Source organism: Festucalex cinctus, chromosome 4 (genome assembly GCF_051991245.1).
Source record: "Festucalex cinctus isolate MCC-2025b chromosome 4, RoL_Fcin_1.0, whole genome shotgun sequence".
In the NCBI taxonomy this organism is placed as follows: Eukaryota; Metazoa; Chordata; class Actinopteri; order Syngnathiformes; family Syngnathidae; genus Festucalex; species Festucalex cinctus.
In genome coordinates this window covers 14,520,626-14,542,861 of record NC_135414.1, presented here as the reverse complement: position 1 = coordinate 14,542,861, position 22,236 = coordinate 14,520,626, and the positions used below count along the sequence as shown (strand labels likewise).

Genomic DNA, 22,236 nt, shown 5'->3' with positions numbered 1-22,236 from the left:
GAAGCCCCCACCGTGCAAAAAGCCTTTTCAACAAATGCAAACGTCTGTGTTATGTCTTCTTCCCAAACACTTTCTCAAAGGTGAGGTGATGCAATAAATAGAATGATGATCCAACTAACCCTGTTTGGATAGTCATCTGCACGGAGACTATACTTCCATGACTCACGAGGGTCCTTCTGCAACGAAGCTTTAAAGCGATTTAAACAAAACAAGCCTACTTCAATGTATCTAACCTTACTATTTCTGTCAATTCGTTATTGTCTTAAAAAAAACAAACATCTGGAGTTTAAAAATAGGCGATAATTTTGCCGCGTAGCCTCTGCAGAATGAGGAAATTGGCTGAGTTTTGCACTTTTCAGACATTTTGAACATTCAAGAATGTCAATATGTTTGTCCTCAAGGTATTTTTGCAATTTTAAATTGGTTAATATTACATAAAAATAACAAACCAGGGATCGACCAATAGTATAGTTTAACATTCACTGCCATTGACAAATATACTCGTCAATTGCATTTTTTTCCCCAACGGGGCTATATGAGGGAGAGTCTGAGTATGCGCCACTGTAAATGCGAACTTGGAAATAACTTTACTGATGCATAACCACCAGTAGATTACATAATTGCCTCATTTTGTATGAAATAAAAAAAGTTTGAGAGTCCATGGGAGTAATGGCTGTATTTTGTGCAACCTATATTTGTCTACTATCGATTATAAAATAATGGGACAAGGCAGAAAGGAGAGAGTCTATGCCGTCATTTGTCAGAGTCAGTTTATATATAATTGTTGAACATAATAATCATTCTTATTCTATATTGAGTTTGAAAACCACACCCCCTTGCAAAGGTTTTACCTTATTTCCTTTTCACACTCCTTTTTGAATGTCCTAAGTATTGAAAGAAGAGGCTACTAAATAATTGATTCTTGAAATGAAATACTCTAGCCAGGGATACCTGGGCTGATTGACAGACAGATATTAGGTCTTGGTCTCGTAAAGTTACAAGTTTAGTCTGAGGTTATCAGTGGTCAGATAAGTCTTTATCCTTCCTTGCCTCATTATTGTCATGAGTAAAACATGTCGTTGTGGGATAGTTGGTGGGGGCGCGCTGTGAAGACAGTCTGTACTTCATTATCCAAAAAGGTTTCTCGAGCCTACAGAGCACACGGTTGTTCAGCCTTCCTGAGAAGACAACTCCTTTGTGGGTGCTTTATCCTGTAGTGTTGTTTGTTTTAGTCCTTTCATTTAGAATCAGAGTCAGAATCAGAATCATCTTTAAGTATGTTGAAAAAAATATATATCATCCAAGGAATTTGTCTCAGCTTGTATGAGCTACGAGTATTGCAGTAACAAGCAATTATGACCAACAAAGATAACACAGAAGTACAGAGAGTCTTTACGTAATGGTGTTTGGTTCACATGGGTTCACATGGTTTCCTTGGTAGATGGAAAATCTCTCAAAACCTCTCGAGATTAAATCTGACTTCAGTGTAAACAAACATGGAGGACCAGTTATGATACTTCCTGGTTTGTTTTTAACAGAAAAAAATGACATAAAAAGAAATGGCGGTGTTTAAAGGAGTGTAAATAGCGCAAGCACAGACTTTCTGTTGCGCCATGACTGCTTTGATTTTGGATTCCCCACCGTCTTCCTCACAGCCTCGCTTTCTGGTTGGCTGCACGTCACTGTCATGCTCATTTGTCCTTCGGGCACACCACACACAGTGAGAAGTCGGGCCAAAACAATCCAACATTTTGAATATCCCCGATTTTAGATCGGATCATCGGAGCGACCCAAACGATCTTCTGAGCTGCCGAGATCAGTCTGAACAGACCACACACGGCCGGATTATCTGTTAAGATTATCTTTTGGATAGTGGCACATCTTTACGATCGCCGGAAGGGTAAATTCTGGGCTAAAATCTGGCTAATTCTCCTACTGTGTGAATCTGACTTAAAGGTAGGGTGACCAGAGGTCCCAGTCACACTTTGAGCCTTGTGGCTCAAGATCCAGGAGATTTTGCCAGCTCCATTGTTTTGTCCCACGTTTACGCAGGTCCCGTCCCGGTGTCTCAATTTTCAAGCTATTTTTTGGACCATGTGTATGTCAATCACACAGTTGTCATAGCAATTTATATAATAAACCAATTAAAATGGAATTTAACTGTCATATTCTTTCCTATTTCACATTCACGTTTGCATTATTATTCTGATCCGCTAATAGGTGTGTTTTCATCATACCAGAATTAGAAGTACCTCTTGCGTCGGTGTCTAAGAGTCTTGGGAAATATAGACCTATTAGCCTAATAAAGCATTCGCCAGTCAGACCCAAGCAAGCTGAGCTTTTCTGGCGGCATATTTACAATGTTAGAATGCGGGACCAACGTGAGGGAAACCGCACGGCATTATCAACCAAGAGCATTTAGCATTAGCTAAAGTAATAACTCAACCACCGGTTACCCGATTAACTTAGCAATTAAATTTCTTATAAATAGTTCCTGGTAAGAATTTATTGTATATTAGATTTTTAGCAAAATTGTAGTGTCCAAGTTTTTAATCTTTAAAATCTAGTCACCCTATGTAAGGGCACCATTAGAGCATCAGTGACAGCAATGCAAAGGATGCGGAGAGTCATTAAACAAAGATAAATTCACCAGTAGTGCAGTAATTACAATACAATGACAGTTATGCAGATGATGCAGATCATCGTCGCCCGTCTTCAAACATGGGTGTTTATACTGCAACTGCTTTGGTGTGACAGAGCTTGAGTTGTAGCTGATGACAACCAACTCAATGGCCTAGTGGTAGAGTGTCCGCCCTGAGACTGAGAGGTCATGGATTCAATCCCCGGTCGGGTCATACCAAAGACTATAAAAATGGGACCCATATTGCCTCCCTGCTTGACACTCAGCATTATGATTGGGGGGTGAGTGTGACTATCAGTGATACTTTAACCTTTAACTCGTGAATGCGTGTGCATTCTGTTACTGCTTGTAGGAATAAAGCCATGTGAAACACACAATGATTGTGTCCTCCTTGGCCACATACGAGGGTGTTAGAATACAAATTTTTCCCGCGTTAACTTGGAACAGCTTCTGCAGAAATAATTGAAATAAATGTTATCATCTTTCCAGATAAGAAATAAGATATGAAAATAAGTTAGTGGAGACTAAATGGAGCACCTCGATTTACACCGCGATTGTGAGCTTTGACAGCGGGTGGGGGTGGTTTGGTCTGGGGTGTTCTGTTGTCTCAGACTTTCCTGGATAAGCTAAGGAGGAAGATGGGCTGTTGTGGGCACAGATTTGAAAACAGAAAGGTGGTCAATAAAAACTTTCTGTCCGTCATAGAAAAATCCAGAGTATTCAATCCAGGTCAGAGATCTCCGGTCAGAGATGCAGCTTCAGTGACAGGCTGCTGTCACTGCCCTGCTTCACTCACAGGCTGAAAAAAATCCTTCTTCCCCCATGCTATGAGGCTTTTTAATTCCACCCTGAGAGGGAAACGCTAATATCACATTATCACAAAGACGACTAGTATAGATGTTTCATATCTATTTTTCATAAATTTAACCCTTAACCTACCAACTCAAACAATCAGTAAAGGACATTAAGAAGCAATTTTGTTTTAAGCGAACCTAAAACCAACATTTTTAAAGACATTGCAGTCATCACATTTTGTTATTGTTATAGAAAAAGAAATTTAAAAAAGTAAATGTAAAAAACCCTATACAGACAAGTTTAAGATAGAAAGTCATTTTAGCAGTAATTCATATTTTCCGCAATATTTCCATGTATTTAAAAAGACGTATTATGTAGTTAGTTTTTCCAAACATTTGAGTTGTGTGTATTTCATGAGAAACATACATTTTCTTCCTTTGCTATTGTTTTTTTTTGGTTTGTTTTTTTGTTTTAAAAAAAAAAAAAAAAAAAAAAAAAAGACCTACAACTTAATTCCAGGCCTAGCAGACATGTTATCCATAAAAGTCATGGACGTCATAGAAAATACTAGTCACTTTTGTTGTGGGATGTAGGGGTGTGAATTGCCTAGTACCTGACGATTCGATTCGTATCACGATTCACAGGTCACGATTCGATTCGATACCGATTAATCCCGATACGAATGGTCACGATTCGATACCGATTAATCCCGATACGAATTTATAAGTCGATTGTTGCGATTTTTTTCCATTCAAATTTAGAAAATACTATCAGTAAATTTGTACATGTACACATGTACACTGTAAGATTTGTATGAATATATTTATCTAAAACTTGAGGCTTATAACCGTGAGCCACTGTACACAAACAGTTTGCAATCTGTTTCACATTTGAACAGCATTAAAATAAAAATATTAAGGCTTAATGTGCCGTTCATATAACATTCTTCCATGCTCAAGGTGTGAATCCTAAAAAAAAAAAAAAAAAAAAAAAAAAAATCGATTCTGCCGATTATTGAATCGATTCGAGAATCGCGCGATGTAGTATCGCGATATATCGCCGAATCGATTTTTTTTAACACCCCTAGTGGGATGCATTCATTTTTCGCCGTAGTTAATTTGATTAAACTAACGATTTTGTAATCTATGCATTCTATTATCAACCTTACTTTCATGTTATGAGTTAAGCGCATATTCTACAAAAAATATCTTATCAAAATTTGGGAACATTCTTCTTCTTCTTCTTCTTCTTCTTCTTCCTCTTCTTCTTCTTATTCTTCTTCTTCTTCTTCTTCTTCTTCTTCTTCTTCTTCTTCTTATTATTATTATTATTATTATTAATAATAATAATAATAATAATAATAATAATAATAATAATAATAATAATAATAATAATAATAATAATAATAATAATAATAATTCAATCTCTGGTGTAATAACCTTATTTTGTAGCGAGTAGTGACGGGAGTCAGAGGCAGAGTGTTGAAGTCCGGAGCCAAAGACCGGCGATTTATTGACATCAGCTTCTCAGCGTTTAACAGCAACAACAACTCACTCTGCGCGAGGCTCACAGACCGACCAACATTTTGTTCTTTTATCCTTTCATCCTTTCATCCTTTCATCCCATCCAACTCCTCCTTCATCCCAAGGTTCCGTGGGTGAATTATGTTCTAATCACGACAATTTATTGATTGATTGAATTCTTATTTTTAATTTTATTATTATTATTATTGTTATTATTAATTCAATCTCTGGTGTAATAACCTTATTTATTGACTGATTGAATTATTTTTTATTTTATAATCTGTTCTCATTGCTGCTGGACATGTAAATTTCCCAGAGGGAGCCATCCCAAAGGGATCAATAAAGTCAAGTCTAAGTCTAAGTCTAAGACATGTAGCTATCCATAAGTCATGGAGGCTTGTTGTGGGATGCATTAATTTTTCACAATAGTTAATTTGATTAATCTAAGGATTTTGTAATCTATGCATTCTATTATCAACCTTTGATACTTATGGACAAGCATTAGTTCAGATCAAAGAAGTGAATTATTGCAGAAGTGCAAATATTTGTATTTAATGTTGCATGATGAGTGTGTGTTTAATTGAAAGTGTATTTTCTATTGATGGACACAACCTGAAACTGCATAGCAACTGAATAAGAGGAGACTCCTTTAGAGTCATATTGCAGCAATCACTCAAACCAGGATTCTGAAACTGTATGCATTCAACATTGATCTGCGTAACAATAGCAAAGGTAGTCATTGTCAATCTTGAGTTGATAGTATTTCTGTTGGTCTATTTGCAATATTTACAGTTATTCCTGGTGTGAGCGTGGGTATGCTAATCAGATACATACCCTGTGGATAGCTGGATTGGGATGACTCATTCCTGCAACACATGCTCAATTGGTGTTTGTGTGAGGTCCACCTGCATTATTTTGAACTTTCTCCTCAATTTGGAATAATGATGTTTGGATTGCAACTCTTAATATGCATCACTGTTAAAAACTATTTCAGAATTTCAGACATCATTTAGTGTGCATGGTTCAAGGGAACCAATCAGGATTTTTGCTTCCAGGTTGCCCTGTTCAAATATGCATCACGGGAATGTATGTAGAACAAGATCAGATCTGCCTTGTTCATATGTGGATTTAAAAACAAACAAACACACAAACAAAAGTCTGCCAATGCGTACGTGAGTGGACTTGGTGCACACCATGTAACTTAAAGCCTGACGTCACTGAAATGCGCACATCGGTGACGTATGGTAAATACACGCAGGGCATTGCAAAGCGAGGGCTGCTTTGTCCTTTTCAAGGTCAAATTGTGGGCTGGAGCCTTTTCCTGCTAACTTTGAGTGAAAGGCAGACACACTGGACAGGTTGCCAATCAATCATAGGGCGAAGGTAAAGAGTTTATTCAGCAAGAATTGATCCCACTCTATCTGAATGTACATCAGCTATGTGAATTACTACACTCTCAAATGAGATTGTGACAGTCTGTTGGGAATTGCCTCCAGTAGAATGGTAGATGAAATTTCCTATGGATTTGGTGGAATGAGGTACAATCCTATATGGTTTGCCATCTACAGTAGTAATGGAAAGAGGCATTTTTATTTTCTTTCATCAGTTTGTTGAACATTTGAACTCATGACGATGATGTTAAAACTGACATCATGCCATTATTACACCTGTGTGTTGTTGTGTTGGACTAAACATACAGTAACTAAAATATTAAAAATAACATGACATGACATGTCCTGGGTTGGGTGGTGTTAATGGCGACTACCACTCTTTGTGCTAATAAAGTTTTCTAGATATGCAAAGACTCACTAAATTTACAGCTAAAATAGTAACAGGATTTCTCTTCATAACACTGGAGAATCAAGATAATTATATTTCAGGAGCAAAAATGTTTTCCTCCACTTTCTACCAAGTGTCAAGTTCTGATTTGTGAACATATCACATTTATGTCCTCAAGTATGGCCATCTTATGACAAATTGCTCTTGTTTGGCTTCTTAATATGGAGATGAGATTCAACTGCTGTGTCCTGGAGAGGCAAATCTATTAAAATGGGATACAGGGACCCAGGCACCCCAAACAAACAACAAAAAGTTCCTGTTTTTTTTTTTATTTTGATGGAAACATAATTGAGGTTTGCTACAAATACTTCGGCATCATTGATTGACAAGTCTCTTATTTTTACATTGTATGTATTGTGCCCTGTAAGAACTTGTGTTGTTCTTTTAATGTGTCTTGTTGCTGCAACGTAAAGCTCAAGGAACTGTGTCCTTAAATGTTTTTATCTCAATTGAAAGACGTGGAAAGAGCTTCCAGAGAATGTCGATGTTTTAGCTTGGCTGTTTCAACAATTTATTGGTGGTTTAATACAAAATGCTGTGCTTGCTACTTGTCTCTCTTTGTATTTTTATTTTTTTTAATTAATTTTTATTATTATTATTATTTTTTTGCTGCTGCCTGCCTTGACGAGGTCTCGCTTGAAAAAGAGGTTCTTAATCTCAATGGGACCAACTTGGTTCCGTAAAGATTAAATTAAAAATATACATATTATTATTAATGAATGTAATAATCAGGTTTAGTTTTAAGTGTTTTCTGAAAGAATATGAAAGTAGGGATGCACAATAATATCGGTGGCCGCTAATTATCGGCAATTTCATTTCATACAGATACACGAGATAATAAATAAATCCAGCAATAATTATACACATGCCACGTTGATCCATCTGTTGTGGTTGTGGCTCATATCAATAAAATTAAGCTTCATGGTGCTTGACATCCATTGAAACATTGTGAAAAGTTTATACAATGTTTCATTGTATTTGTCAGACTTTTAGTAGGACTCAAAAGTATATTTTCATTCAAGTTAATTTTGCAAACAATTATTGGCTTACTTATCAGTTATCAACATCTACACTTCTAAATTATTGGTTTATCGGTATCGGTTGAAAATAGCATTATCGTGCATCCCTATATGAAAGCGTTATTTAAGCCGTTATTTTAGTACAGTAATGTGACAATATCATATTTATTATTAGGGCATGTCCATGAGGCTGTGTGGAGGCCTGCTTGTAATTGCAATGTTAATCTGACGAATTAATTGCCTTTTTGGGGACCACATTATGTCTGCAAAATGAATCATTTTTGCAGCCCCGTGTATACCCTTCTGTTGAAAGTGCATGTAATTTAGCATCCATGGGGAATGCCTTAAAGAAATGTGAGACATTGACCTTATCTGTGTGACCAACACAATCTGTATTAACAGCTTCACCCGAAAGTGCTGTTATTCTCAGCTAGACTGCTCCCACTCATTGCTTACTCTGTTTCCTGACTAATTTAGTTGGGAAGAGCATGTCTGCTTGACATTACATGACACTATTCACCTCACCCAGTAATGGTGGTTTCCTTGTCATTGTTTCTTTCCATCGTGTCTCCTGCTATACTTTTAAACTGATTATTAAACAGGTGTATGTACTAAACGCTTTCTGTTTTTGTTTGCGGTATTGCACAGTGTGCTTCATATATGTTCATGTTGTGTATGAATTTACTTTAATCCAAGCATAGTCTTCTACTAGTCAGCCTATTTTTGATTGGAACCCCATTAAATATACTTTGTCAACTACACAGTCCATTATAACCCAGGATTAACAGTCCTACTCTGCTGTAGATGCCCACAATTATAATGCTAAAACTAAAAGGGCCGTCGCCACCCTGGCCATGTTTGGGTACTGACCCATAGGACAAAAACCTTGTGATATTGTTGTCATTTTGTTATCTTTTTGACCAGACCAACCAATGATGTATGTTTTTGGACCAGTACTAAGCAATCCACACTAAACAAATATGGGGAAAGCATATTTATTAGGGGTGTGCCAAAAAATCAATTCATGAAAGAATCGAGATTCTCATTTATTAATCGAATCGAATCGAGATTAATATCCAAAAATCGATTTTATTTAAATTAGAAATGAAGAAGAAGGGGAAAAGGCAGTTGTAGCCCACGTGCTGTTTTTGTGGAAAAAGGCACTTACAATACAAAATTACTAAATGTTTAAACAAATAAAAGACACTTTAATGTCCCTATTTGTCATTTTGTCTTGCAAAGCAGACTGGAGTACATCATGACAATGTTGTGCATATCTGTAAATTGAAGCAGAAATCATTTGTCAATCAAATAATTTTGAATCGAAAATCGTTTCTGAATCAAATCGTAGACCCAAAAATCGTAATCGAATCGAATCGTGAGACAGTCAAAGATTCCCAGCCCTAATATTTATACTGAAACACCTAGGAAACAGTCACATATCCCTAAAAATCATTCCACCTGCCAAATGGTCATAAAAATGTCCTACTATCCAATTTTTTATATACTGTGAAACGTCTAATTAAAATAGTATTAATATACTGTAGTTATAGTGTGAATTTATTTCAGTATAGTAATATAAAAGAAACTATACAAAAACTATACTATCTCAGCCACTACATTGCTGTGACCACCACAATACACTATATTAAAATAAAATAACACATCATACTAAGTACTAAAAATACTCATAAACTGTTCATGCTAATGAGACCTAGGGCAAGTTGAGTAAAAATCTGACCATATGGGAGCAGCACGAAGAAGCACCCCTGTCAAGTCGCCGCCCCCTCCCTGAAGCCGCCTTCACTACCCCCATTTCATTCCCTAGTTCCTTTCATTTCAGACTGCATTGTCACTCCAGTCTTCAAACGACTGGATGCATCTTCCTAAATGCCTCTAGATGTGTTTTCCCTATTACTAAGTCTTCCACCATGAAACCTTCATTTAGCTTGACTCGTCTTTGCTCTCCCTAATGGACTTGGCCCTGTTCTTCCTTTGTCTTCCTTTAGTGCCATGAAATTCACCTTCAGGAGGGAAAGCCATTTTTCCTGATGCTTCTTTACATTTTGTGAATATAGTTAGATGATTCCGCCCCTCTTTTCACTCTGTCTTCTCTTGAGCTTTATATAGTTTGCATTGTTTCCCTGGCACACTGTATGGACTGTCATGTCACACTTAAGAGAAATCTTAACATAGTTTGCACCAATGAAGCGCATAATCATTTTGAATAGATGCTCTGCATCACATTTGACCTTATTTCTTATTTGCTGTAAAACAAAGTTATTCTTTTGACACGTTTGTTGCATTCCGTGGCCTTTTCTATAATGTGTCTTCTACATTTGTATTTGCTTCATATGCTGGTAAAAGTCACGAATATGTAGTGATGGTGTTTTTTTTGTTTAACAGGTTGCACAGTAGGATGTCATTGCAACCATTTGTATGTTGAAACAATTCTTAGGAATTATGTGACTGTTTCCTATGTGTTTCAGTATAAAAATGCTTTTCCCATATTTTTTTGTGGGGACTGTTATGTATACATATATTACTGGTACAAAAACGTGCATCTTTCGTTGGTCCGGTTGAACTTGGTTTTATTCAGTGATCACGCAATGTCTTTTTTTCTTTTGAAGAATTATTGTTGGAATACAACTGTAATTGTACTGAAGGAGAATTTTCACCTGATTTTTGGCGCCCCCTAGATCTGCTGAGCGGACCTAGCCGGTCTACCCTGGCCTTAACTTAAGTCAAGGGCTCAAATAGACTTTTCTTTCAAAATAGGAAACAAAACATCGATATCTAGATTCAATTTTTGTGGTCTTTCTGGAATTCATGGAGACAGTTAAAGAAGAAATAGTTTTTCTAGCTCAAATACCTACTTTAGTCAGAAACATTGCTGAATAGTATTTGTTGTAACTCTTACATTCCTCTGACAAAAGAAAGAATATTGAAATATACGGGTTGCCTTTTGGAAAACTGTTCTGTCAGTGTTTGTGTTTCCTGTATTGTTCACTCACACTTTAGCTCATTTTGACACACAAGCAGAATGTTTAATTTTCATGTAGCTGTAGGTAGGCATCTGAGACATTACTGATTACTATGCACATAAGCCTCACAGACTAATTGTAGAAAGCTGTCATGTCTTTATCAGTTTATCTACTCAACGAGCCATCTGTTTTGGTGTTCCCTTTTCCTCAATGCTGCCTCCTACCTGTAAGACTAATGCAAATAAAGGCATTCTCCCAAATATTGTTCAGAGGAAAAAAACTGCAACATTAAAATCAATGTATCTGTGCTGGCAACTAATGAATCTTGCCCGTATGCAGCATTTGCATGAGAGAGAAAACGTTCATATCAGTGTTGCATTAAAACAAATTATTAAAAGTTACACAAATTAATTTATTTTAACGACTGTCGAATGTAACTGGTGATAGAATTTGAGAAACAGTTGTTTTGAGTGATATTATCTCCAGAATAAGTTTTATCATTTATTGTTTCGCTATGTTACTGTAAATCTACCCAAGTAATAGTAGTTCAAAACACAAGTTGTGCCATAAACCGGTTCCTGTACATTTGTCTCACCGTGAACTCTCTAAACCAGAAGAAGAAATGTAAACCGGTTAGCTTTACTCTTGCCATGGCAACGGACGCGACAAGAAAAGCGATCCTGCACCTGTGTCTCTGTCTCCCTAATGGTCTGTCCGTTAGTGTAACAAGATCTGTAAAAACTCCTCTCAATGACATTTTAGATCCCTCACTGTAACTGACCTGGGCTTGGGAGTCACAGGTAGGATTTAGGTGAGTACTCTGGCTTCTCTCAGGTTCCTGCTCCCCTTAATGAATGCAACCATACGGCGGCCTGCAATCTGGCCTCTTTCCCCCATAACCATATGGGTTACCATAAACCACACTTTGCCACAAATGTATATGTTCCCCATTCATTTTCTTCATATACGTTATTATTGCTGTTTTTGATGTAACATACAAAGTGAGAATCTGTTAAATACAGTGGAACCTCGGGATTTGAACGTCTCGGAACACGTACAAATCGGACTTCGACCAAAAAAATCTGAGTAAAAAATGCTTCGGAGTTTGACCTCATTCTCGGAGTTTGAACACCCAACCAAAGCAAGCAAAGCCAAAAGTATCTTGAACGGGTAGCCGAGCGATGCCGAATGCTCACGTCGCAGTAGTGGAGATGAAGTGCTGCTCATTTCCAGTCAGAGCATGAATACTCACGGACATGCTCCGTACATTCACAAGTGCATTTTGATTTTTCCATGACAATTTTCATAGACATGAGCCCAAAGAAAGACAGCAGTATCAGTGGCAGCAAAGAAAAACATACAGTACTACAAACCACAGTGGATTTAGGAAAGAGATTATCACGCCGTTGTAACTACCGCGACTACTTCCGTAAATATGGCACAAGGACCCACCTTAGCTGTTCAACAATGTGCCAGATGCTAAACAGCGCACAAGGACCCCTTAGTAGTCCAACAATAAGCCCAATGTAACATCAGCACTGAACTAAAGCAGAGGTCCCCAACCACCAGGCCGCGGACCAGTACCAGGCCGTGAGCCACTTTGGACCGGCCGCAGCAGCAGCACAGTTGAAAAAACAAACAAACAAACAAAAAAAATTGTACTTCCGGTAATTGATTAGCCGAGGCTTTTAATATGTTTTATTTCGAAAAGTGAAGTCTGTTTACGATGGATTCTTGACGCATGTCAAGATGCTAACGCCCAATTCACAATGACTGCTGAGCGGACGCGGTGTGCTGTCCGTATGGCGGCCGCACAGCCCGCACCGCCTGTGTTGCGTGTCTGGAAATCTGCACCGGCCAGACCACAAGATCACGGGGGTTCACACTGGAGAGTTGAGTTCACGCGAGAACAACCGTGTATAGAGAGAGTCCTATTTGTAAACGATAGCCACGCTTGCCTGTTGTCACATCGATATGCTTTTTGGACATTATTTCTGGGACTTCTACCATGGCCTTTGCCGCTCTCCTACCATGGAGTACATTTTGTGTTTAAATAGTTTATTTTGTCATGTTTAATTTATTCAGAGCTCTTTTTTTTTTTTTGTCTTAACTGTCCGACTCATGTCTTGCTATGTAGATAGCTAGCTTTCCTCCCCCAAAAAAACAGTTTGAAACTGTTATTTTTTTTAATATAACGGATTTACCTTAATGCGAGACGCCCAATTTCCTGTCCGGCAAACACCCAAAGCTGAGTTTGCGGTCCATGAAAGTTGTGGACTTGTATGAACCGGTCTAAAGCATGCATTAACATAGCATTTTTCTTCCACTGATGCAATCACACCACAACAAAAATGGCAAATATTTTTTATTGTTTAAATACTGCACAGGGTCTACATGTTATTTACATAAATAGAAATTAAAATAAGAAATTTCTGTTTTTTGGAGCTTGGGGAACGGATTAGTTGCATTTACATTATTTCCTATGTGAAAAAATTTTTTTTTTGGAGGTTGAACAATTTAGACTTTGCACACATCACAGTTTGAATTGCGTTCAAACCCCGAATTTGGCATTTGCAATTAGGGAAGGAACAATCCCTTTAATGATGCTGTGAGGTGACTACTGAAGTATCCTGCAATATACCACCTTGCAGCCTCACTGCACCACTCGCATACTGTAACTCTCCTGTTCCCTCTGCTGGGAAAGGTAGATATCACACACACAATTATCAAGAAGAAAATACTCATTACAATCAGCGTGATTAAGAACCTGTATATCATCCAAAATGTTGGGAAAATATGACACCGACGGTGTACTTCCAATATTTAACTTTCTAAGGGGAGATTGGCTTGAGCGGCACCCACCCAATGAAATACTAATGTGAATGACTCACTCCAAAGTTTGGTGTCAGTCATCAACACAAAGGCCAGACATGGTCTGCCCATCTGATGGCTTGACCAGGATGAAGCAAGTAAAATAAATGGCCTTGTAAACATTAAGTGTGTGCGTGTTGCTGCATGTGTTAAATAGGGTCAAACAATATCAAAAATGTTTACCGAATCAGTGCAATTATGGCTTCTATGTGAATCCACATTTATCAGTAATGAAAACAACCCCATACAAACTGCATGCTTTTCTTCACTTGCATAAGTAAACTAAACAGAAGTTACATTTGTTCTTTTGGACATGTCTTACTCATGAGCTATAAAAAACATTGTTGTGACAAGTACTGCACACTTCAGTCATGAACTAGTTTGTCTCATAGGCACATTATGGTATGTCATCTGGTTTTATAAAAGCCAATCTTCTTTGCTTTTCCTTTTCCTTTTTTTGTATTGAATAGCACAACAGGCAAGTTCATTATGCGTGTGACTCATCCCACTAGCCCACACCCCCTCCCCGTCTGCTGCTGTGCGCTGAAAAGGAGAGGGAACCGCCATTGATCATTTCTTTCCTCACACATTCACGCACACAGCCCACCTTCCACGTCACTATCGATTGACATGTTTAATGTTTTTGTGAGGAATGGATAGCATTTCCTTGTCAGTTATAATGTGACATTATCAGTCAATTAAGCAGACAACTATGTTTTCCTATTTCTTTTGTAGCATGTATTTGTAGTAGAGGAAACTAGAGAGAGTTTTGATGTCTGAATTTTTCTTTCAAAATAGTTTTGTCTTCAGGTGTCTGACAGTTGACATGAATTGTTCGGTCATGAGACATCATCTTTATAGTGTCATGTTGGTTATGCTGTAAAAACATTTGTCTGCAAACAAAAGAGCATGTCTAGAGGAGAAATATCCATTCATTGAATTGAATCTCCTTTTTAAATGATCTTTAAGTCACAGTTTGTAGTTTTAAAGGAAAACCATAAAAAAAACTCCTTATCCGGGGTTCGGTACCACGGACAACATCCTTAAACAGGGAAGTTCAGATTTCTCTTTTCTCAACCCTTTGTTCAGCTTTTCCAGGGGGGATTCTGAAGCATTCCCAGGGCAGCTAAAAAAAACAACAAAAAAACAAAAATGACTCTCTAGCATGTCCTGGGTTATGCACAGGGCCACCTCCTAGTGGAACACACCCAGAACACCATAACTGCAAGGCATCCAGGAGGCATCCTCCATCAGATACCTGAGTCACCTCATCTGGTTCCTCTTGATGCGGAGGAGCAATAGCTTAAATATGAGCCCCTCACTTTATGACTGAGCTCCTCACCTCATCTTTAAGGGAGACATATTTTTGATCACGATTCAGAGGTGACCATCCGTGACCAGAGGTGGGGATAGTAAGGTAGACTGACCAGTAAAGTGAAAGCTTCACTATGGCTCAGCTCCTTCTTCACCTTGAAACGGCAGCACAAATTTGAACCCAAGATGCTTGGACTCCTCGACTCGATGTAAGAACTCAGCCCAGACCATGGGTCTCAGATTTTGAGGCGCTGATTCTCATCACGTCTGATTCACACTGTACTGCAAAATGCCCCAGTGAAACTTGACTTGACACTAAACCTCTTCATCTGCAAAAAGTAACAACCTAACACTGAGGTTAAAAAAAAAACTAGACCATTCGAAACTCTGTTCATAAAAGTTAACAGAATCATCAAAGCGTGACACAGGCGAGCCTCGGCAGAATCAAACTCTCAGCAGTGCACACCAAACTCTGATGCCAGTTGCAGATGGACTGAATAGTCTGTATGGGGGTACCCCATAATGTTGGACCACACCCCAGGACTCTCTGAGGGACACGTTGGAATACACTCTTAAAGTCCACAATGCATATGTAGGTTAGGTGAACTCGCATGCACACGCTAGCATGACCAGGACGAAAATTACAATCACCTCCACCTTTGGGATTCTGTCACACATAAGCTTTTTTAACCACCTCAGTGACCTCAACCCCAGGATAGAGGAGCCACCTCAGTCACCAGACTCCTTTTACTCATAAAGACGTGTCGGCGAAATTTGGGAGGTCTTCGAAGTCTTCCACCAGCCACTCACAACTTCTTGAGCCCTAATCCTACTAAACACAATGTTGATGGTGTACTGCTTCTCCCTTCTAAGAGACTGGCTTGTGAACCAGAATTTCCTTGAAGCCGTCCAGCAATTATCCTCCATGGCCTGATAGAACTCCTCATCAACGTGAGATTTGCTAAATGCTAAATAACAGAACATTCTCATGGCATTTAAGCATTTAAGTATCCAATACTCTGAGCTGGTGTTTAGTACCTATGCACAAACCACACGGGGACCAATCACCCCACCCGATGGAAATGGAAGGCTACCCTCTGATGCACTGGGGTACATACACCCCAACATACATGCACCAAACCAGGGCACAGCAGTTATACAACAAACATAGAACAATATAAAATAACACAGTGCACTACTAAAAATTGACCCCACAGGAATACTGAATATACCCTAAAATGTAAACATAACTTTTGAGTCAGGATCTTACATGGTGCTAAATCATTGCTACTTGCATGATCAAAAGATGACACGGTTGATTGCTGCTTTAGTCCGGTGGCTGCACGGCTACTTAGTAGCAGCCAAACTGCTCATGCTACGTCGGCAAGCTGTGTAAACACCACTCGTATTTTCATGATTTCCACATCATTTACTTATACTTGATCAAATGAATCAATAGGATTTTTGTGTTTTATAAGAACATACCTTGCACAATGGCTTCATTTACTCCACGTTGCTTTGGACATACCACCACAAAACGATGGTGCGGAACTTCTCTTGTCAAAATAGCCAAGTCATGGTTGCCCATCAACTGTGCATTTAGCTGTAGGTTTAGTCATTCTTTACTTACTTTTACTTAATGATTACTTCTTCAACTTGCAAATGAAAATGGAGCAGGATAAGGTTGATTCTAAGTGGTGTGCTGTTATGCATATTACCGCTGCATCTGATTGAGTAAATATGCTAACAGCTGTTCACAATAATGCCACGATTCTTGATCATATACTCACCAAGCCCTGTGTAAATTAGTTATTTGTTTTAATCCTGCGTAGTTTTTCTTTGAATCTTGTTTTTAATGTGGAATGTGTTTGAGAGCCAATAAGAAGAAGAAGAAGAAGAAGAATTCAGTTAATAATTCATTCCGGTACAACAGAGGAAGTTTTGTACAATTTACATATCAATGTGAAACGAGCAGGGCCATTTGGTCCCTTGAAAATGGTGACTGAAGAAGTGAAAATGAGAAAATATATATCGTACATATAAAATATATCGTTGGTAGCTAATGACAATCAGACATTGCTTTATTTTTGTGACCCTACAGAATTAATTTTCAAAGCAAACTGATGAAACTGGCCTGTGGTAAAGTGACTTAATATTTTGTTACACAACCTCTGAGGCAATCCTTCCAATCAAATGACTTTTGTAATTCCAAATGAGATTTGTGCATTTGTCGATGTGAGACAGAGACAACCTGTGCCGGATGCTGTAAAAACACCCACAGAACATTCTGATCCTCCTTAATGTTTCATATCAGTACAGTGTTCTGTTCTTGGGAATGTTTCATTTTAATGTCTGCAGTCATAGAACTGATGTGAGCAAAAATCATCAGTTCCCTCTCAATATCAATGTGCAAAGGATATTCTTCCATCTTTGTGGCTTGTCAATATTTTTGGCAAATTTTATTCTCATCAGTTTTAGCTTCTGAACTTTTATTTAATAGGAGGGTACCAATATTGTTATTGTTGTTTAACCTGTTGCGGTTTTGAGAGCTGCACCAGAGATTTTTCAACAAGTTATGGAAGAGGAATGTGTTCATGGCTCATTTCACCACCACTTATATTTTATTTTTGTGAGTGCACCAAGTTTTTTCAGAACCACATACCGTATCAACAATACCTGGAGATGTTGTAAATCATGTTTAAGACGCACAAATATATATATATATATATATATATATATATATATATATATATATATATATATATATATATATATATATATATATATATATATATATATATACATATATATATATTAAGTCGGACACAAGACCTAAAAGCTTCCTTTACTTGACCAACTTAATGTGAAGTCACGCTGGTCTCTTCCATTAAATCAAGTTTAAGGCATGGCTTACGCCTACTAACAGGACAGTGGCAGGTGTTTGTGGGCTGACAAAAAGCTGGGCACATACTTCACTTCAAGTTGACTTCCCAAGAAAAGTCAACAACCTTCTGTAAATTGCACTTACATTTAATTACTTGAAGTTTTTATAATGTCTAGTAGATAACATATGACCTCAGATATGCACCATAAATGAAACATTTGCATGAAATACAAATCCTGTGATAAAAAGACATTTCGTTTTGTATATGTGTAGCATGTAATGAATTTTTTCCATGTTCTCTCATGTAGGTGGTCCTTGACATGACATTTGGTGGCGGTGGTCATACCCAAGCAATACTTAAAGCGGTTTCTGATGTTACAATCCTGGCCTTGGACCGGGATCCCACGGCAATTTCCCTGGCGCAAGAGTTAGAAAAGGAAAACCAGTAAGTGATTTATTACAGCTAACCACAAGCCAAAGCCTATGTTCCTAACTGTCTAGACAAATGTTTATACAGGATGGTGGTTAATGTTTTACCCTTTTAACTTGAGACTGGACAGCTTCACCTTTTTGAGCAGTGTTTGGTTCGTGGTCATTTCTACAAACATATGTAGGTGTGATATATTATTGCAATTTTTACTGTGTGTCTCACTACTTGCCCGAGTCCAATCAGATGCACCTCATTGGTTACTGAGTTACTTCGTCCAATCAAGTCCATTTCCCTTCTTAACTTACAGCCTTTTCCTCCCCACGCAGAGCTGGTGGGCTGAGCATGTCATTTGTCAGAGTATGGGCCCACGACTGCACAGTGTGAGGGAGATTTTACTTCCCTTGGTGGATCTATAAGATCGGAGAGGGGGGGTGTTTGAGTAAAAAGAAAAAAAAAAACATTGAAAGGATGAAAGTGAGAGTACAGGGAGACACAATGCCACGGTGACAGGAAGAATGCGTGCTCATGAGCAAGCTGAGGGAGGATGAAAATGAGATGTTCCGAAGACCATGGCGTGGGAAGGAATCCTTTTACGTAGATTCTGGGGAAACCTCTCTCAAGGGAATCTGCAAGAAAAATGTGCCTGTGAGCAGGGAATGACAATTAGGAGAGAGTTTCCAAACACTGTTCTGTCAGCAGCAATATACCCCCGCTGTAAACTCTTCGACGCCTACTCATGATGCAAGTTGAGAGAAGCTAGAGAAATCTTGCAATTAACCAATATTATTGGAAGCCTGAGTAAAAGGCCCTTGCAGCCTACGCAGTGCATCGTCCACCAGGGCTGGAGGATTTTCTCTCCACTTCTGTATTTGCTCTCATGTTTTCAGGAAAGCATAACCTCAATGCAAATCACAAAGCACCAGTGTGACTAAACCTCTTGTAAAGCCCAAGAAAAATCTATTTCCAAAGAAAGTGCAAGCACGGCTTGTTTGTGAAAGTAACCTCTTACATGAATTATATTCAGCATTTTATTTTTCTTTCCGTCTCTTGTACACATCTTATTGGCAGGCTCCGGTGTGTGCTTGGTGTGCTTTGGTTTTGCCCACGGTAAATGTTAAATGTGACACCCCTTTTCTCAGAAAAACAGTTTTATGTTATACTTCATGCACGAACATCTCTACAAGATAAAAATGTACGACCCGTCTCTCGCTGTTCAACATTCAAAAAGGAAACTGAAATTCTGCGAGAACAGAATTAATTGCATCGTCCATTCGTCTGTAAGAGGATTTATTTTCACATTGACATGTATTTGTGGGGATCTATTTTGTTTCTGATTTGGGGTGATTGAACTATTGTAAATGAGCGTGATTGGCAGAAAGATACATGAAACCGTTGAGACCGTTGTAACTCAATAGCGAGACGACGCGTGCTGTAGCTATTCCCTCTCCCACGACATTCGTTTGGAGTGATCCGCGATACGCTCTCTTCTTCCCGAAGAGTGTTCTCGAAGAGGGTTTGTTCGTTTCCCTCGGTGCCAGCGCTTACTGGTTTCGTCACAGCTGCACGTCGTGCCCTTAGCAACGCCTGATCGGTCCGACCTAAAAAAAAGGTTGATGCGAACTGATTCTCGTAGTATTTGTGAACAAATACCGCAAAAATTCAGCGTGCTGGCAAGGTTAGAGGCAGTCTGGGCAGATTTTTTTTCTACACAGTGGGGTGGGGAATATTGGTTTTAAAAATACCCTGCTACATGTGTACAAAGCTTCCGCAGGCCTTGTGACCCAGAATTGCAAAACTGACATTACTTTACAGCCCCCTGGATGACGCTCGCGGCCACTCAATGGTTAAAGGAACACAAGACTTGTGAAAAACTAACCAGTTATTCTGTGAAATGGTTCATTTCAACTCTTCCCTGAAAAAAATGTCAATTTATGTTGAGCGATTATGATTTTGTAGTATTTTTTATGAATATTTTTTATCGTGACTTATCGCGTACATAAAATACACAGTGAATGACATGGCTGCCAGTGACAGCAAAGAACTCACGAGGAATTTTTGAGTCGCACGGCGGACATCAAAGATGGAATTACGCCTTTCAGTAAAAAAGCTCTCCTTCAAAAGCAGTACAGCCACGGAGGACTCGCCAAAGATTAGTTTCCAACCGAAAGCTGGATGAAACTGGCAGATCCAGCCGTCAGCGAGTCGGAGTGGATGGTAAACATCCGGGTGACTTTTACTCTGCATAGCTGAGATACACGTCGTGTGCAAAGCACGCTTTAGCCCACATTAGGAGCGGCCACCCCCTATGGGCCCACCCCCACACGGAATGACATGATACCGGACGTGCTGAAGATTTTACTCTGAACCGAATTGGCGCAGTATTTGGGATCGAAGAGGGTCATTTTCTTTCCCATTATATCAGCGAACTCCCATTGAAATGACCGAAGCCGGCTTTCGTTTACGCACGGGATACGTCACCACAATCACGTGACCAGGATAATGGCGTTCTCCACAGTGTGTTCTTATTTTGATACTGAATCTGTTTAAAAGAAAATTCAGGGAATAAGGTGCCAGAGATATTTGCACTTTTATTCTTTGTACACAATGCCTAATCCAATACTGGAAAATGAGTTCTAAGTCTTGTATCACTTTACGAATTACTATTTTAGAGCAACATAGAGATTGACAAAGGTAGGCATTTCATTGTAGGCTCACTCCTTGTTCCAAATAAGTACTGTTGCCTCACTGGCCCGCAAGTGGAAGCACCATGGTCCCCCGTGAACCTCCAAAGAACAGTGCGTCCCTCCAACATCCCGGCAAAAGGCAAGAGGAAACTACTCAGGGAAGCGAGAGCAAACCCTTCTGTAACTCTTGAAGACCTGAAGAAGCCTCTCCAGGTTGATGGACTAAAGAAGTCATACCAGAAGAGAAAACCTTCAAGGCTTATTTGTTGTGTGGTACCTACCACACTTCTAAAAATGAGCCTTGAGATTGATTGAATGATTTCAATCGGAATGACAAAAAAAAAAGTCTCCATGTAAACCCGGCTACTGACCTCCATTTAAATCAGTGTAAATACACCAAACATCTACTGCATCAAAGCTACTTGAGATTGAGGGGTTCTTTTCACTGTCATTGCCCATGTTATCATTAATAAAGTTCCCTAGCAGAATATACTTGTCTGCAGCAAGTTGTGCTTTTCAATACTGTCTCTCAGTCACCAAAAAATGGTGGGCTACTTTTTAGTGGATAGGCCAAACAAGAATCCTGTCTCACAACATGGTGGGAGGTTCGTCCACTGCAACATGACCAGGGATCCAATAATTATGCCCACACCTGACTGCAAGCTTCCTAAAGATCCTGCATAGATAGGTTCTTGGGACAGAGACACCAAATATATATTTGTTGCTCATCAGTGGCTTTTTAATAAGAGTTCTCTTGCCTGACAGAAACTTTACCTAATGCACCTTTATCCGAATTAATTCATCTGCCCTCTGACTCGCACTTTTTTTTTTTAACAGTAAAATTATCACGTTTTAAGTTTTCTTGAAACTTTCTTAGCAGAGAAAATAATTGGAAAACCTTTTTCAGATTGATAAGTGATTAGTGATCTAAACAGGAAAAACAAAGATTCCACAGAAAAGCACAGCTAAAACTCAAATATTTAAGTCCTGTAATTGTCCTCAAATTACTGCACTCTATTCATTGCTATTGTGTACAGTGTGTGCGTGCATGCGAGCGAGTTTTGATTGTTGCTCTTAGTCTATTGCACAGACTGGCCACAGATAAATTTTCGAACATTTTTTAGCTGAACTGAGGTATGAACTGAGGTAGCACAAATATGAACAAGCACTTGAGTCTCTATCTGCGTGTTCTATGTTTATAACCTTCTCTGCTATTTCCTTCATTGGATTGAAGATATTTTCATCACTGGTC

General features: G+C 38.7%; 1 protein-coding gene across 2 annotated transcripts in view; it reads left to right on the top strand.

Annotated features, from left to right (window-relative positions):
* mettl15 (methyltransferase 15, mitochondrial 12S rRNA N4-cytidine) overlaps positions 1-22,236 on the top strand; it is a 49,519-nt gene that overhangs the window by 10,481 nt on the left and 16,802 nt on the right. For both annotated transcript variants that reach the window (XM_077519095.1, XM_077519096.1), the window contains exon 3: positions 18,179-18,315. In XM_077519095.1, the coding sequence (XP_077375221.1) occupies positions 18,179-18,315 (137 nt within the window). The remainder of the gene's footprint in view (positions 1-18,178; positions 18,316-22,236) is intronic.